The sequence below is a fragment of the Dendrobates tinctorius genome, unplaced genomic scaffold, assembly GCF_039654945.1.
Source record: "Dendrobates tinctorius isolate UK_male_01 unplaced genomic scaffold, ASM3965494v1 ptg000089l, whole genome shotgun sequence".
In the NCBI taxonomy this organism is placed as follows: Eukaryota; Metazoa; Chordata; class Amphibia; order Anura; family Dendrobatidae; genus Dendrobates; species Dendrobates tinctorius.
The window spans coordinates 728,618-746,950 of NW_027361757.1; the positions used below are offsets into that span (position 1 = coordinate 728,618).

General features: G+C 48.7%; 1 protein-coding gene across 2 annotated transcripts in view; it reads left to right on the top strand.

The window, feature by feature from the left end:
* Window positions 1-18,333, top strand: part of NFKB2 (nuclear factor kappa B subunit 2) — a 56,152-nt gene that overhangs the window by 9,458 nt on the left and 28,361 nt on the right. For both annotated transcript variants that reach the window (XM_073585758.1, XM_073585760.1), the window contains 3 exons: window positions 2,752-2,903; window positions 5,874-5,986; window positions 6,852-7,010. In XM_073585758.1, coding sequence (XP_073441859.1) covers window positions 2,752-2,903; window positions 5,874-5,986; window positions 6,852-7,010 — 424 coding nt within the window. The remainder of the gene's footprint in view (window positions 1-2,751; window positions 2,904-5,873; window positions 5,987-6,851; window positions 7,011-18,333) is intronic.

Genomic DNA, 18,333 nt, shown 5'->3' on the forward strand with positions numbered 1-18,333 from the left:
GCAGAGCAATTATGTTTCATTCAACAGCAGACTTCCTTTTTTGGAAAACACACGTGTGAGATGTAATGACACCTTGCTCTGATCTCACAGAGCTGACAGCTCTACAAGAGGAGGAGAGAGGTGAATTCATCTCCTTCCTCCCTCCCCCACCAACAGGAACCTTATCTGAAAGGTGTTAGGGTACCGTTACACCTAGCGATGCACCAGCGATCCTGACCAGCGATATGACGCGGTCAGGATCGCTGGTGCATCGCTAGGTGGTCGCTAGTGAGCTGCCACACAGGCAGATCTCACCAGCGACATCGCTGGGGACGGGGATCGCTACTTACCTGTCAGACGCGGCGATCCTGCGTCCTCCCGCCCGGCTCCACGCGTCGCTTGTCGGCGCAGCAGGAAGGTCCAGGAACTTCTCGCGCGATCAGCGATAACCAGCGGGGGAGCCGGTCGGAGGTAAGTATCACATGCAGCGATATCGCTAGCAATATCGCTGCAACGTCACAAAATCGGTGACTTTACAGCGATATTGCTAGCGATATCACAGTGTGTAACGGGGGCTTAAGTCATTTCTGCTGTAATCCCTTAAGCCCCATCACACATAGCGACGCACCAGTGATCCCGACAACGATATGACCTTGTCAGGATCGCTGGTGTCGCTACATGATCGCTGGTGAGCTGCCAAACAGGCAGATCTCACCAGCATTCAGGACCAGCGACGATGCGGGTAACAAGCACGCGCGTTGCTTAGTTACCCGCTGTGTACCTTAGATACCAGCGTGCTGGCGCTGGGAGCTGGTATCCAAGGTAAACAGCGGGTTTCTAAGCGCCGCACTGATACATGTCGCACACAGCGATATCGCTGGTGAGATCGTTGTTGCGTCACAAAACTTGTGACTCAGCAGCGATCTCGCTAGCGATCTCGCTGTGTGTGACCAGGAGATCACAGCTGTCAGTCATACATCTCCTATACTGAGAAAAATATCTGATAACTTTTTCTTAAATGTAAGGTGTTAACTCTTATTATGTGCCAAATATTCCATGCTCAATGCAAATTTCTCTGTAATGAAGAGAGAAAAAAAAAACCGAAGTAAGGAAACAAAAACTCACAAAACCTTTTATTTCGCTTTGCAGTTACTATTGCAACATGTTCTATTCAACATGAATAATTTGGAGAAAGAGTCTCTTTAATTGAATATTTTTACCCATTGCCAAGAAAATATCTTTGGTAATTTCACCAAACTAGTTGGTGTTTTTGGGTAATCAGGCCGATTTCACACGTCCTGATATTTCCGGTACCGGAAAAACCGGTACAGGAGATAAAAGTGTCCGTGTGTGTACTACGTGTAGCAACCGTGTGCCGCATCAGTACCACAGGGATGGCTGCTGGGGAAGAAGCGCTACTTTAAGCACTGTTCCCCGGCGGCAGGTGCTGAATGTGGCTTTTATCCATTCTCCCCTGCTCTGCTGCGATCAGCGCAAGCAGAGGAGAATAAATGGATAAAAAACTGACCTGCTGTGACCTCAGGACCGTGGGAGAATGCAAGTGATGAGGTCATTGTGACAGAGCTTGAACTGCCGTGACCTCATCACTTGCATTTTCCCACGATACTGAGTTCACAGCAGGACAGTTTTTCATTCATTCATTCTACTCTGCTCGCCGGCAGAGCAGGGGAGAATAATGACAGCCGCGTTCAGCACCTGCCGCCGGCGAACAGCGGCTTACAGTAGCACTTCTTCCCTGGTGGCCGTCCGTGCACATGGAGGACAGTGTACACTGTTCTCCGTGTGCGGCATGTTTTGTGGCCCGTGTGTCCGGGTGAAAACGGACATGTCTGCGTGTTTTGCACGTGAAAACCCGCTAACATGTGCATAGACCCATTCATTTGAATGGGTCTACGTGTGTCAGTGTTTCCGGTACGTGAGAAAACTGTCACCACACGTACCGGAGACCCTGATGTGTGAAACCGGCCTTAGGCCTCTTTCGCACATCTGTTGTCGGCGGTCAGCTGAAATCCGCCAAGGGTGAAAAAAAACTGATCCGTCGCCGTTCAGTGATGTACGGATGACAGCGGACCACGGATCCGTGGAAGGTGGAAAGCGGCGTCATTTAAATTGACCGCGGCCTTCAATCCATCGCCGCGATATCGCGGGCTTCCATACTCTCCGCGATCTCGCGGGCTACCACAAGATCTCGAGATTGCCGCGATAACGCGGGCTTCCATGCACGCCGCGATCTCGGGGGTGTACATGATCGAGATCGCAGATCTTTCATGTCGTGGGCTTCAGGTGAAGAGAGAGCGACAGAGAGAGAGAGAATTTGGCGTCTCCCAGAACGGCATTTATGGGGTACAATGCCTCCCAGAGTTAAGATTCCGGGCATGCGCGGTTCAAAATAGCGGTCCGTCTACGACAAAAAACGTTGCATGGACCGTCTCATCCGCCCGGGAGCCGCTAACATCTTATCGGATCCGTAAAAAAACGGGTGGGTCGAATGACCGTCAGTCAAGATCCACCAACAATGTAAGTCTATGGGGGGAAAAAACGGTTCCGCCCCTTTTTTGGCGGATCCGTTTTTTAAAAAAGTTGGCGGATTTTGACTGAAGGGAAAAAACGGAAGTGTGAAACAGGCCTTAGTGATACTTGGTATATAAGGGGGATTTTTATAGCAGATGACTGTTCGGTGCACATCTATCCATTCGGTATAGTGTACAGTCTCTTTTATTCATCTTGTAATGATAGTTTATTTTATTTCAGATCTTCAATTATGTTGGCATGGCCAAAATCGAGGTAGATTTAGTAACACACTTAGAACCCTATCAAGTCCACGCTCACAGTTTAGTAGGAAAGCATGCCACCGACACTGGAAATTATGTGGTTACTGTAGGACCTAAAGATATGACTGCTCAGTGAGTATTTTCACTTTTCAATATGAGTTCTTAAAATATCTCCAAAAATGCACTGATAGAAGTTCCATTGCTTTCAATAGAGGTGTATTGTGCAGCTCACAGTCCTTTTTCTATGTCTCTGGCGTATCAGTAGATTGCTAAATGTGAAGGCACGCCAGAATTCACTGCTTCAGTCCACAAATGTGTAATCCTTTCACAGGCATGTTCTGCGTTAATGTTAAAATGTTCAGCTTTGGTTATACTGTTTAATGTTTAAAATATATATTTATATCTATAATATAATCGGCTAAGCGTCACACTGTCCGAAGCCTTTATAGACTGCGCAAGCGTGACGCGCCTGTGCAATCTGGCTCCAGACAGAATGAGGCAGCCAGCGGTGAGGAGTGTGTATGGCGTCGGAGATGGCGGTACGCATACACACTGCATACCGCTATGTCCGGCGCCATACTTACATACTTACCTGACCGGGAGGAGCGTTGCCGCGGCGCTTCTCTTTGGCCGGAGACGGGACAGGAGTGCGGCCGGAATCACGCATGCGCATAGCACGATCCGGCGCCATTTTACTGAAGACACATTTGCAGTGTGTCTTCAGCAATATGGCGCCGGACAGCGCTATGCGCATGCACGTACTCCGGCGCCAGACTCCTCCCTCGGCCTCCAGCAGAACGTGACAGGCAGCGCTGGAGCACAGGGAAGAAGGGTGAGTATAATTTTTTTTTTTTATTTTGTATGTGTGTAGTTTAATAGGGGTGAGGGGGACCATGCATACCAGGAAAGGGGGAGAGGGGACCCTGCATACCAGGAAAGGAGAGTCAGGGGACAACGCATACCACGAAAGGGGGGTGAGGGGACCACGCATACCACGAAAGGGGGGTGAGGTGACCACGCATAGCAGGAAAGGAGGGTGAGGGGACCATGCATACCATGAAAGGGGGGTGAGGGGCTCACGCATACCACGAAAGGATGGTCAGGGGACCACGCATACCACGAAAGGGGAGTGAGGGGACCATGCATACTACGAAAGGGGGGTGAGGGGACCACGCATACCAGGAAAGGGTGGTGAGGGGACCACGCATACCAGGAAAGGGGGGGTGAGGGGACCACGCATCCCACGAAAGGGGGGTGAGGGGACCACGCATTCCAGGAAAGGGGGGTGAGGGGACCACACATACTAGGAAAGGGGGGTGAGGGGACCACGCATACCACGAAAGGATGGTGAGGGGACCACGCATACCACGAAAGGATGGTGAGGGGACCACGCATACCACGAAAGGGGAGTGAGGGGACCATGCATACCACGAAAAGGGGGTGAGGAGACCATGCATACCACGAAAGGGGGGTGAGGGGACCATGCATACCAGGATAGGGGGGTGAGGGGACCATGCATACCAGGATAGGGGGATGAGAGGACCATGCATACCAGGATTGGGGGGTGAGGGGACCATGCATACCAGGATGGGGGGGGGGGGGGTTAGAGGACCATGCATACCAGGATAGGGGGGGTGAGGGGGGACCATGCATACCAGGATAGGGGAGGTGAGGGGGGGCCATGCATACCAGGATAGGGGGGGTGAGGGGGCCATGCACACCAGGATAGGAGGGGGGCAGCATATACCAGGATGGGAGACCATATACCAATAAAAATGCCCGCCACCCAGGTGTAGAACGGGTTCATGGCTAGTATGCTTGTGTGTGTGTGTGTGTGTGTGTATATATATATATATATATATATATATATATATATATATATATATATATATTGAACATTTTGTATATTCATTAGAAGAAAAAAAAATGCTATATATATATATATATATATATATATATATATATATATATCTCCTGTATATAAATATATAAATCAAGGAAACCTGACAAACTGAGACATCATAAAAAATACCCTATAAAATGCACTTCATGATGTAGGCACAGAAGCTGTTCATTGTCCTAAGTAGTAGGAAGAGTAAAAAGGAAGGACATTTTTGGTCAAGATATCTTTAGTTGTTTTTTTTTTTTACCTAGTCCTTTTACAAAAACTGGGTTCTTCAAGCAAACATTTTACCAGGTTTGGCCAATATGAGATGAGACCACCACCATTCAGTCCTGATATACAGCATTCTAATATGATGTACAGTATATCTGCCCTCAAGAGAAGAAAGAGCTGTTATTATACTCTCCTCCGAGGTGGTCCGGTCTGATAGTTATGCTGTCCGCCTCTTGTGCTTTGTGTGGATGACGCGTCCCTACATCATCTACAGTCTCCCCGGCGATCCCGCTATTGCGCAGGTGTATTTCTCTTTGCCCTGGGAAAGGTCAGAGCTCCGGCACACTACAATACCGAGCAGAGAAGTATGCCTGCGCAGGAGCACAATACCGAGGAGATTGTGAATGATGTAGGACATCCACACGAACCACAGAAGGAGGATGGCATCGCAAGAAGGGAGGCATCGGACCAAGACTAACGGCACCTATCGGACGCGACCGCCCCGCAGGTGAGTATAATTAAAGGTCTTTTTCTTGTGTTGCAGGTCAGATTGAGGGCATATACACAGTATTATAGAATGCTGTATATCAGGGCTGAAAGGTGGTGATGTTATGGGACAAACCTGGTGACAGGTTCCTTTTAATGAGGAGTCCAGTGCTTTTTTTTTCCCAAAACACTCCATTGTGTCATTAAAGTAAAAAAGGAAAAAAAAAATACTACAATAACCGTCTGCAGCTGTAACCCGATATTTATCACTGTGGCCACTCGAGGTTCCCACCAGAAGAGCAGATTCATAGACTGTCGGGGACCAGGCAGATATATATGGGTGGGGATCAGCATATAATTATTCTTTTAACTTTCTTTTGGGCCATGCTGGGGAGTTTCACCACAGGCTGTCCGTGAGGACCCAGTAATACACTTACTGTATACAGTTTGTTTTCAATTATATAATTAAACACAATGGAAACATTTTTCTTTGTATTCAGGTTTAATAACTTGGGCATTGTTCATGTCACAAAAAAAAGTCAGCTTGACATATTGAAAGACAAAATAAAGCGACAACAGATAAGACAAGGCAGAAGAACAAACACATTCACAGGTATGGTCTTATTTATGACTATCTTGTCTTGCACTACTGATTAAAGTTAACTGAAACTGTTACAGGTGGATGCAGAATCACGTCCATATACTGCATTAAAGGGAATATGCCATACGATTCATGCCTTCCTGAACTAAGGGCAGAGTGGATCAGAGCTTGGCTGTACGATTACATGCTCCGAACATATAGTTAGAAGATCCGGCTGGGGAACATATCTGAAGATGAGACTAGTCCACCACAACCCCTGGCCAGCTTCTTTCAGCGCCACTCTCCAGTTGATTGACAGAACTGTCCACATAGCCAGAGATCTGTCAATCACCTGGAGTAACACTGGATTAGTCTCATGTCTGGAGAATGCAGTCAGATCGTCCATACTTTCTATGAGTTGCTGGAGCGTTTTAGGGAAAAATCTACCTGCTGGAGTCATGTAGGCTCTGATTCGTGCTTCCTGTGGTTTGGGCAGCATGAACCAGCTGACAGGTTTCCATTTAAGTGTGACAACCTTTTTGAATTTACCATACATGGAAGGGAAAAGAACTTGCTCATTTTTAGTATATTAAGCCATTGTTTTTCTAGTTGAAGACTGTAATATTAAATGCGCATATAGTGCATAGGATTCTAACTGGGGATCTGTAGTCTTCCAATGCCATGTGGATACATTTCAAGTGATGCATCGTAAAAAAGCTGCGTAGTATTGTCAGATTGCGTCAATGTCAATCCCAGATATTCTATTATCAAATTACAATGCTCTAAATTTGATTTGGCGCTCATTACTGCTTTGGATGGTTAAGAAGCCGTGCTTATCAGAGATTTAATTTATCTAGCATCGGACACCTATATATTCTTTATTATTCTACTTTCACAGAGCCTGAGGAGAAGAAGATTGAGGCACAAGTGAAGGAGCTGAAGAAGGTTACCGACTTAAGTATCGTTCGCCTTCGATTCACAGCCTATTTGCCGGATAGCTCAGGAGCTTTTAATCTGCCCTTAAAGCCAGTCATTTCAGATCCCATCCATGACAGCAGTAAGTAAAGTTGACCTCCCGGTGTGCACATTTATTTTTACACTGTTTATGCTTTGTGTCTCCTCATTGCATTCCTTCATATCTTTCATTATCTATTCATGTCCATCTCCCATCAGTGCACAGGCTTTTTACGTCCTAATAGACTGTGTTCCATTCCATTATGAAGTGAAAACCTAGTGCATCTTCATCCAAGGATGGTGATCCCAGGGCTCCTTCTGTGTCACAGCGCTCACTCCCTGCTGCTAGCACAGACACAACAGCAGTAAATGAGCGTGGGTGGTCCAAAGGAAAAGTAATTTTGCTACCAACTCCCTATCTAGTGCCATAAGCTAAGCTATTTTCTAATATATTTTCTTTAAAAATTCCCTACCTACACTGTCCAAAAGCTATTGTTTTTTTTTTCTCTCTCCGGTCTGATGACTATTTGTTTGAGTATCCCCAGTGTATGCTGGGATACTCAAACAAAATGTCATCCCTGAACTGAAGAGTCATAAGTGACGCTCATTTCGGGAGCTGTGCTGTCCCTATACTGTCTCTCCTGTTCACAGCGTCCGCTCTGTTGTCGGCTTATGAGTAGTAATAAGCCGGCAGCAGAACGGTGTCAGTATACTTAGCGTAGAAGGAGACTAGTGCTGCCCCATTAGCTGATGGCACCGGTCTCTGCCAGGTACAGTGACACCGCTCTGCTGCTGGCTTATTACTGCCGGGTTATTAAACTGTGCACAGGGTAGACACCACTTGTTCAGCACAGCCCCGAAACTAGCGTCACTGATGACAATTCATTTCAGGGATGGGGCGGTGGCTGCAGCAGTGGTTTCAGCCTCTGCCTTCTGACGCTTAGGGCTCATACTCACATGTGAGAAACTAGGACGAGTCTTGCGCGTCAATACCCGGCACTGCCGACGGCACTCGGATCGGAGCGTTCAGCAGCATGTATTTCTATGCAGCTGAACACTCCGATCTGAGTGCCGGCGGCAGTGCCGGGTATTGACGTGTGAGACTCGTCCGAGTTTCTCGCATGTGAGTATGAGCCCTTAGATGGAGTATCTCGGCATGCACTAGGACTACTCAAACAAATTGTCATCAGAAAGTAAATAAGAAAAAAATACAATAGCTTGTTACAGTGTAGTTAGTGAAAGGTGAATTAGTGAATTTTTAAAGCAAGTTTGTTAAAAAATGCCTTAGATTATGGGACTATCCCCTTTAACTTCTTACATGCCACAGTCCATAGCGACCGCTGCATGTGAATAGTTAATAGAACAATATCTATCAATCCTCTCACTCAGGATGTGAGGAGTCGATTCTTTCTATGGCACCCGGAGGCCTAACGCTATTCTCCTGTTCTGCCCATAGATCAATAAACAGGGTGGGCCATTTATATGGATACACCTGGGTGGGTCATTTGTAAAGTTGGATCCAAATTGGCCGCCATGGTCACCACCCATCTTGAAAAGTTTCCCCCCTCCCATATACTAATGTGCCACAAAAAGGAAGTTGATATCACCAACCATTCTCATTTTATTTAGGTGTATCCATATAAATGGCCCACCCTGTATATAAAATGGTATATTCATTTAAAGGAATAAAAAGGCCCAAAAGCAAGACTAGGATCTGATATCACCACATCTGTAAAACAAGTCCTCATACAGGTCTGTCAGGAAAAAAAAGCTGTGGCTCATGTATCACTGCACCAGACTAATTGTGATGAAGCCTGGAGAAATACTGCGTGTACCGTGTGCAGGAGGCCTACATATCATTTCTTTGGGGTCTCCGTGCAATGGATTCTATTGTGACCATGTAGTTGTCTCACCTGAAGGCAGTGGGGCGGTCACAGGCTCCGTGTCCGCCGGGCCCGCTATTTATAGCTGTGGGAAGCCGCGTACAGGAAGCCGTGTACTTTCCAATAGCGGGCAGGGAATTACACTGCTGTTATGAGCTGGCAGGCCCCAATGTTACCTTTTAGCTTTACATAAAGAACACCAATCTTCAGAAATTAGTCCATGTTGTAGAAATGTCAGTGCTGACAGCAACAGCAGAGATTAAAGGAACTTGTACAAGTCGACTGCTGGGTTTCCGTTTCTCTTTGATGCGCAGAATACCTTGTGTCATCATGTGCTTGTTTGCTCCTTTCATGTATTTAGACTGAACTAAATAATTTACATCGTGCATAAAAATTCTATTCCTCCCATGAGGTTTAGTTTGTGCATAAACCTAAAATGAGGGTGGATTTCAGAGTACACCCAGCCGCCTGGTACCTGATACTGTCCCATCTAATACCTGCACGCTGAGCTAGTGGATGTGACATATTGGAAACCTTTTCACAGTAAATGTAAAGATTCTGTGTTCACTTCTTCAGTCTTTTGCACTAGAATATAATATGATGCATCCTTGCCCATGCCCGTGCGGCTCCTATACAGCCCAACGTGTCCCTATGGCCATATACTGCACACTAACCCTGTGTGACGTTTTGATTTTTTTTTTCACCAACAGTTTCCTGATCTTTTTGTGCAAAAGATCAACGGATTCATTCTGCTTGTGGTTTGGGCCTCCATGAATCTGATCAGATTTTTTTTTTTAACGTTATTTTGTCATTTTCACTTTCATTGCCTAGTAGAGAACCTGTCACCATCCCGATCATAAAAGGGGAGTATCCCTACCAACAACAGTGATTGGAAAGTGGAGACAAATGGTGTCACAAGTTTATCATATAAAAATAGGTAATGTTTCTCCTTGCGGAGAGTGACATGTCACGTGTGCCATGTCAAGGTGAGGAGACTTTTAAGCCTTGCAATGCTCCTCATATAAAAATAACCGCTCTATATCATAGAAAACCTGCGAAAAATAGTACTTCTGCCAATATAGAATATGTATTCTAATAAATAGAAGGTTTTAAAAGTGGAAGAAACACATGTAGGACAAAAACCCAGAGGGATAGATTACCAATCATTGATGTTATGTATTTATGCATACATACAAATAATATATGGTAACTAGTGATAACCATGGGAAAAAAGCCAAATAAAGAGGTAACTACATGCATACTGTTTGAGAGATGGTATTTGATAACAATAGCCGATCATCCAAGATGCATCAAATATAGATTGAGGGGAAACTCCACATTGATTAAAGTGGATGCATCAGTAAAGGTGGCAATGACGCTTGTCCATGTAGGACTCTCCCTGCTGGATGGCACCAGCCCCAACGCGCGTTTCAGCGCAAGCTTTTGTCAGGGGACCATCTGCTTTTCTGCTTTTTGAGGATTTGACCATTGATGTGAGTAGTTTCCTGGCCAAAGACACAAAATGTCAATGTTTGGTTATCACTTTTGCCTAGTGACATGGTCTCTCTGTTGAAAAAAACATTGTTCTCCACGAAATTGCTCCTGGCTCGTTGGGAAAAGTTGCTCTTGGAGGATGTTTAGATCCTATTAATTATTAATGGAAGTGGTCTAAAGGCCCCGTCTCACTAAGCAATCTCGGTAGCGAGATCGCTGCTGAGTCACAACTTTTGTGACGTAACAGCGATCTCACCAGCGAGATTGCTGTGTGTGACAGCGATCAGCGAGCGGCCCCCCTGCCGGCATCGCTGATCGCTGCAAGAAACCTCTGGACATTTCTTTGGTCGCTGGTCTCCCGCTGGCCAGCACGCATCGCTGTGTGTGACAGCGGGAGACCAGCGATCAGGTGTAAAAAAATAATAAAAAAAAATAAAAAATATAGTTATTCTCTCCTTCCGATGTCCCGTTCAGCCATCCTGCCTCTCCACGCTCCGGTCCCAGTGATCCTTTGCATGAATGACCGCGAGACTTTGTTATCCCGCGAGACCGTGACATCTCGTGGTCATTCGTGCAAAGGATCACTGGGACCGCAGCGTGGAGAGAGGCAGGATGGCTAAACGGGACGCCGGAAGGTGAGAATAACTATATTTTTTATTTTGATACTATTTTCTACAGCGATAGCCAGCGATGCCGGGCGCTCGGCATCGCTGTGCTGATCTCTGGTTAAGCTGTCTGTATGACAGCTCACCAGCGATCACATAGCGACTTACCAGCGATCCTGACACCTTCATATCGGTGTTGGGATCGCTGGTGAGTCGCTTAGTGTGACGGGGCCTTTAGGCAAAATTGTGAGCGAGCCCCCTCCATGATTGAAAAGCCCCACCCATGAATGGTCTCAGGATGCTTTGATGTTGGCATGACAGAGGACTCATAATAGCGCTCACCTTTTTCCTTTTCTGGACAATCCTTCTTCCAGATGTCCCGAACACTCTAAAAAGGATTCATCAGAGAAAATAACTTTGTAAAGTAAAGGTATAGGATTGTAGAGGACTGGGGTAAAGTTATTTTCTCTGATGAATCCTCCTTCATACTGTTTGAGACATCTGGAAGAATGATTGTCCGGAGAAGCAAAGGTGATCTCTGCCATAAGTCTTGTCATGTCAACAGTAAAACATCCTGAGCCCTTTCATGTGTGGGGTCACTTCATCCAATGGAGTGGGCTCGCTCAGTTTTGCTGAAGAACACTGCCATGAAGAAGGAATGGGATCTAAACCTCTAACAAAAGCAATGATGATGGTGATGAACACTACTTTTCTTTATCGCCTTATTGGGTGACACAGATGACCATGGGTGTATGCTGCTGCTGCTAGGAGGCTGACACTATGCAAAACAAGAAACTTAGCTCCTCCCCGGCAGTATACACCCACCGACAGGCACCAAGCACCCCAGTTTGTGCTTAGTGTCTGTAGGAGGCGGATCGGGATCTCCCCAGATCCGCATTTAATCCTTTTCTTTTCAGGTTTTTTGTTGTGTTTTTTTTGTTTTTTAATGATTTCCCCTTTCTTTTTCAGATACAGCTCAGGAAACGGGATGTGAGTTCATCCTGCTTTTCCTATTAATGCGGCTGAGCGAGCAATGTGGTATCGCCCACATCGCAACTCTCAGGCCCGCAGGCAGGACCTTCCCCTATCACCCTCGGGTACTAGGGGCCATGGATGGACGGTCCTAGCCGATTCCCCTCCTCACCCCTCTCCCAGGACAGGGCTGAGAGGAAGACGGCGGTCGCCAGCGGTGACGTTTCCCTGACACGGGGATTGGAGCCGTCTTCTGCACCATACGGCGGTGCGGGTACTGAGGATCACCTATCCCAGCGACCTGCGTTCTATCGCGGGCCCCTGTGGTCAGCCTCTTCAGGGACATCAGGTATGTTTTTCTGAATGTTCCCTGCAGCCCTGCGCTCACATGCCAGTCTAGGACAGCAGAGTACCTCTCCTCCTTTTGAATTTCCCACCCCTTGAACCAGCGCTCTGACAGGCGCGCGTCCCTCTTGGCGCGGGGGGGGGGGGGGTCCGGGGGGGGGGTGCGCGCTTCCTCCGTCAGCGCTCCCTCCATCAGCGCTCCCCGTCCTCATCAGCTACAGGGAGGGAGCGCTTTCAAGCCCGGGCGCGCCGTCACTAGTGAAAGTGAGGGAGCACTTTCACTTTCATTTTCAAAAGTTCCTCCCTCTCCCTGCGCGCGCTTTCCCCGCGCGCTTTTTCAGCCTATCTCAGGGCTGCTTTCACTTCAGCCCTGTCACTGTCTTTGGCCGTCCCCCTCCCCTCTGGGGTCTCAGCCAATCGCGCCGTGCGGTGACTTAGCCCCGCCCACCGCCAGCGTTTCTTCCTGGATTGCCGATCTTCCTCCTTCTCTACGGACCTCGCCTGGGGGACACATCGCTTCTGATCCTCGGTAGGCTAGACGCTGACTATCCCTGGCACCTAACTTAGCTCCCCCCCCCCCCCCCGCAGTTTCCTCAGGCTGTGTTTTTTCTGACACTGAGACTTATGCACAACCCCGCAAGGGCCTTCTGCTCCAGACCCACCGCTACTCACTACGCCTGCGCGCGCTGTAAAAAGAAGTGGGCTTCGGGTCAGTCGTCTCCCCTCTGCCTCTCCTGCAGCCCTTCCACCTTGTCGGCCCCTCAGGAGCACTCCGAACCCCGGGCGGAGACCACCCCACCCCCGGAGTGGGCCGTGGCGATGTCTCAGTCAGTTTCTGAGCTGACAAAGGTGTCTCAATCGCTGGTCCAGGTCTTAGAGCGGTTACCTCAGTTATCTGCTGTCACCTGTGCACCGACCGCCTCGCATGGTGAGTCGCCAGCACCGGACCGTGGCCCTCAGACGGACAGACCAAGTCGGGGCTCTAGGAAGCAGGTCCTGTCTGGCTTTTCCTCCGGTTCGCAGGGTCCGTCTGCTTCTCTCAGGCTACGCTCCTCGTCCCCCTCATCGGCAGACGATCCGGGGTCAGACGAGGATTCACTATCTGGATCAGACTCAGAGGCGGACGACATAGCTAGAACTCGGGAGATGGTAGATAGTCTCATATTGGCTATATACCAAACACTCAAGATTAAGGAGGATAAGGCCCCCCCTCAGGAATGCTCTGTTTCCCTTAAGAAGGCAAGGCCTCCATCTCGAACCTTCCCTAATAAGGATTTCGACACTTCCTTAGCCAACCACTGGCAACATCCTGAGAAACGTTTCTCAGGCCGCAAGTACTTAGATGTACTTTATCCCTTTGATGCGGAGCTAGTCATGAAATGGACCAAAGCTCCCGAGGTAGATCCACCAGTTTCTCGTATTTCCTCTAAGACGGTCCTTTCCCTTCCGGACGGAGCTTCTCTCAAGGACCCATCAGACAGGCAAATAGAGTCGTTAGCTAAGTCTATCTTTGAGGCATCCGGTGCATCCCTATGCCCTATCTTCGCTTCCGCTTGGGTGGCGAAAGCCATTTTGGCTTGGGCAAAAATTCTGCGCAGCGGCGTTTCAGCGGCAGCTCCTCAAGACGAGCTGGCAGATTTAGCAGACCAAATTAATCACGCAGGCAAGTACCTTCTGGCCGCCTCCTTGGACGCGGCAGGGTGCGTTGCTAGAGCTAACAGCAACATTGTGGCAATACGCCGCATTCTTTGGTTGAAGTCTTGGAATGCGGATACTACCTCAAAGAAGTCACTCACCAACCTGGCATTTCACGGCACTAGGCTCTTTGGCGCCAAACTGGATCAGTTAATCTCGGATGCCACGGGTGGAAAGAGCACTTCCCTTCCTCAGTCCCGTCCTAAGAGGTTCTTTAACAAGAGCGCTTCTCGGCCTTTTAGGTCCTTTCGCCCCTTCTCTCCCACAGACGGTTCATCCCAGCAGGACCGTAACACTGCTTCCAATGACCGGAGAAAGCCATCGTATAAGCCAGCCCCTCGCTGGAGATCCAGGGGTCAGCCTTCCAGGTCCTCAGGCGCTCGATCCAGAAGGTTTTCATCTAAGTGACGGGTCACCCCCACCTGGAAAGCTTTCCAGGGTGGGAGGCAGACTTTCCTTTTTCAAGGACGCGTGGCTATCCGTTGTCGACGACGCTTGGGTCAGGGAAATCATCACGTCCGTATACAAAATCGAGTTTTCTTCCCTCCCAAACAGTCGTTTCTGTCTGTCCCGATCCCCAAAACAGCGATCACAGGTTCCAGGGTTCCTTCAGGCCGTCTCCTCTCTCCTTTCCGCCGGGGTCATCGTTCCCGTTCCTACAAACGAGCGGTTTTTAGGGTTCTACTCGAATCTCTTTGTAGTCCCAAAAAAGGACGGCTCACTTCGCCCAATTTTGGACCTCAAACGGCTCAATCGCCACGTGAAGATCCGCTATTTCAAGATGGAGTCTCTGCGTTCGGTAATAGCCTCAATGGAGCCCGGAGAGTTTCTCTGCTCGGTGGATATACAGGATGCCTACCTCCACATCCCCATTTCTCGCCAGCATCAGAGATACCTCCGCTTTGCGATTCAGAACAACCATTATCAGTTCGCGGCCCTTCCCTTCGGCCTAGCCTCCGCCCCTCGTGTCTTCACGAAGGTGATGGCAACAGTCATAGCCATCCTTCGATCCAGAGGGATCCTTATCATCCCTTACCTGGACGATCTTCTGATCAAGGGCTCGTCCCGACAAGACTGTCTTCACAGCCTTCACATAACCTTGGATGCCCTCGGACGCCTGGGATGGATAGTCAGCAAGGACAAGTCCACTCTGTGCCCTACCCAGCGACTGACCTTTTTGGGCATGGAGTTCGATACGAATCTGGCCCGAGTGTTCTTACCGAGGGACAACTTTTCAACCCTTCGCAAGGGGATACAGTCCCTTCGGCGCTCGAGGGTCATGTCCCTTCGGTCCTGCATGAGAGTCCTGGGGAGGATGGTGGCCTCTATGGAAGCAGTGCCATTTGCACAATTCCACTCTCGCCCTCTCCAGCTGTTCCTCCTGTCAATCTGGGACAAGACCTCGTTTTCTCTGGATCGCCCCATTCTTCTTCCGCTCAGAGTCAAACAATCGCTAACTTGGTGGACGTTGTCGACGTCATTTCTCCGTGGAAGATCCTTTCTCCCGCCTCGGTGGCAGGTCATCACCACCGATGCCAGTCTCCTAGGATGGGGGGCGGTCTACTGTCAGAGAACGGCCCAAGGGCATTGGAACGCCCAGGAGACTCTTCTGCCCATCAACCTTCTGGAGATCAGGGCAATCTTCCTCGCTCTCCTTCGTTGGCAGCATCTTCTAGTAGGCAAGCCGGTCCGCATTCAGTCAGACAACGCCACGGCCGTGGCGTACATAAACCACCAGGGCGGTACTCGCAGCAGGCAGGTGATGTCGGAAGTGGAAAGGATACTTCGTTGGGCAGAGCGTCACGTGATGGCGATTTCCGCCGTTCACATTCCAGGGGTGGAAAACTGGGCAGCCGACTTCTTGAGTCGCCAAGGGCTAGCGTCAGGCGAATGGTCCCTTCATCCCACAGTCTTCAGTCAGATATGCCAGCGCAGGGGCACCCCGGACGCCGATCTCATGGCCTCTCGGATGAACAACAAGGTTCCTCACTTTGTAGCCAGGTCCAGGGATCCATTAGCCATCGGTTACGACGCCCTAGTAATCCCGTGGTCCCACTTCCACCTACCTTACCTGTTCCCTCCGCTTGCCCTAATCCCAAGAGTGGTCAAAAAGATAAAGTCAGAGGGCATCCCGGTCATCTTAGTGGCTCCAGACTGGCCGAGACGACCTTGGTACGCGGAGCTGGTGAACATGCTCACGGTCGTCCCCTGGAGGCTTCCAGACCGTCCAGATCTTCTCTCGCAAGGCCCCCTTTACCACCAGAGTTCTCAATCTCTCAGTGTAACGGCATGGCCGTTGAGGCCGCGATTCTGAAGGAATCAGGGTTTTCCAACCGGGTCATTCAGACCTTGATTAAGGCTCGGAAGCCTGCTTCTTCCCGCATTTACCATAGGTACTGGAAGGCCTTTTTTCGCTGGTGTGACGAAAACGATGTTTTTCCACTATCGTTCTCAATTCCTTCCATTCTTGGTTTCCTCCAATCCGGCTTGGATGCGGGCCTATCCCTCAGTACTCTCAAAGGCCAGGTATCTGCCCTAGCAATCCTCTTCCAGACGGATCTGGCTTCCTTACCGCAAGTGAAGACCTTTCTCCAAGGAGTCGCCCATGTGGCTCCTCCTCATCGTTCTCCGAAAGATCCATGGGATCTCAATCTTGTTCTTGGCGCTCTCCAGAAGGCGCCGTTCGAGCCGATTCAGGACATCCCTCTGTCTTTTCTTTCATGGAAGGTGGCTTTTCTGATCGCCATTACTTCCATCAGGAGAGTTTCTGAGCTGGCGGCCTTATCCTGTCGTTCTCCTTACCTTATCCTCCACCAAGATAAGGTTGTTCTCAGGCCAGTTCCTTCTTTCCTTCCGAAAGTGGTATCCCCCTTTCACATTAACGAAGATATCGTCCTTCCATCATTTTGTCCTGCGCCTGCTCATCCCCTGGAAAAGTCGCTCCACAAACTGGATGTAGCGAGAGCCTTGCGTGTTTACCTTGCCAGGACCGCTTCCTTTCGCCAATCTGATTCCTTGTTGGTCATTTCTGAGGGTCGCCGGAAAGGTCTTCCGGCCTCCAAGTCCACAATTGCTCGTTGGATTCGGTCTACCATCCTGGAAGCCTATCGTCTTCAGGAGAAGCGGTAGCGCATCGACTGACCTAAGCCCTTCCTTATTTCGTTCCTTTATTGCTGTTCCCACCCTCGGGACTGCTTTGGAACGTCCCATGGTCATCTGTGTCCCCCAATAAGGCGATAAAGAAAGAGGGATTTTGGGTTCTTACCGTAAAATCTCTTTCTTGGAGCCTTCATTGGGGGACACAGCACCCGCCCTGTTTAATTAGTACCGTGTTGGGTCTGAGAGTCCCTTGTTGAGTTGGTACATATGTTTATGGTTTTGGTTGCTTCTCCTACTGCTTTTTTCACCAACTGAGGTGCTTGGTGCCTGTCGGTGGGTGTATACTGCCGGGGAGGAGCTAAGTTTCTTGTTCGGCATAGTGTCAGCCTCCTAGCAGCAGCAGCAGCATACACCCATGGTCATCTGTGTCCCCCAATGAAGGCTCCAAGAAAGAGATTTTACGGTAAGAACCCAAAATCCCTCTTTTTCCAGCATGATGGAGACCATGTCACAAAGCAAAAGGCTCAGTTGGCAAAACAGAGATATTTTTGATCAATGGCCTGGAAAATCCCAAGATCTCAATCCTTTTGAGAATCTTTTGTGGTCAACAGTGAAAAAAAGTGACAAACAGAAACAGGGGCTATTTGGATACAGAGTTTCTGCTCCAAAATCTTAGCAATAAGACTCAGGTTTTGAGGAGTTTTGAGATTTGGAGGAGACTTTGGAGAATTTTTCAGTTTCTGCTTCGAAAGATCCTCAATATCTGTATGTGCACATAGCCAAACTGTGAAACTCGAAGCAGTGGTTAGACAGGGGTTGTCATCTGTCAGGATTTGGCCCATAGACTGTTGTCCAGCTGCAGGGAGAATTGTAGAGATCTTCAAAAATAAGGCTCAACACTGGAAATATTGAGACTTTACATGTATGTGTCAATAGGAGTTTAAAAACTTATGAAATGCTGATAATTGAGCTTCAGCAACCATAGAAATGACCAAAACTGCATATGAACAGTTGCAGATGGCGCTAGTGGAAAGACTTTTCTCATGACCCTGAGTACTTAGGAAATCCAATGAGCGGCCTTTGCTTGGATGCTGTAGTGGAGCGGTCACCGATCAATAACTGAGGCTCCGATGACACAGATCCAGGAAACTAGGCTGATGGCTATATTCCCTGTCAGGAAGGAATTCCCCTCTACCCTCCCCCGCCTGATGACTCACTGGAGTTTTTGTTCTGTCTGCTTTTGTTATGTGTATAATAGTCTTCAGTTATATACAGGTAGAATTTAAGGGGACTTTATTCATTCTAAGATTTTTGACTATTTCCTACAAATAGG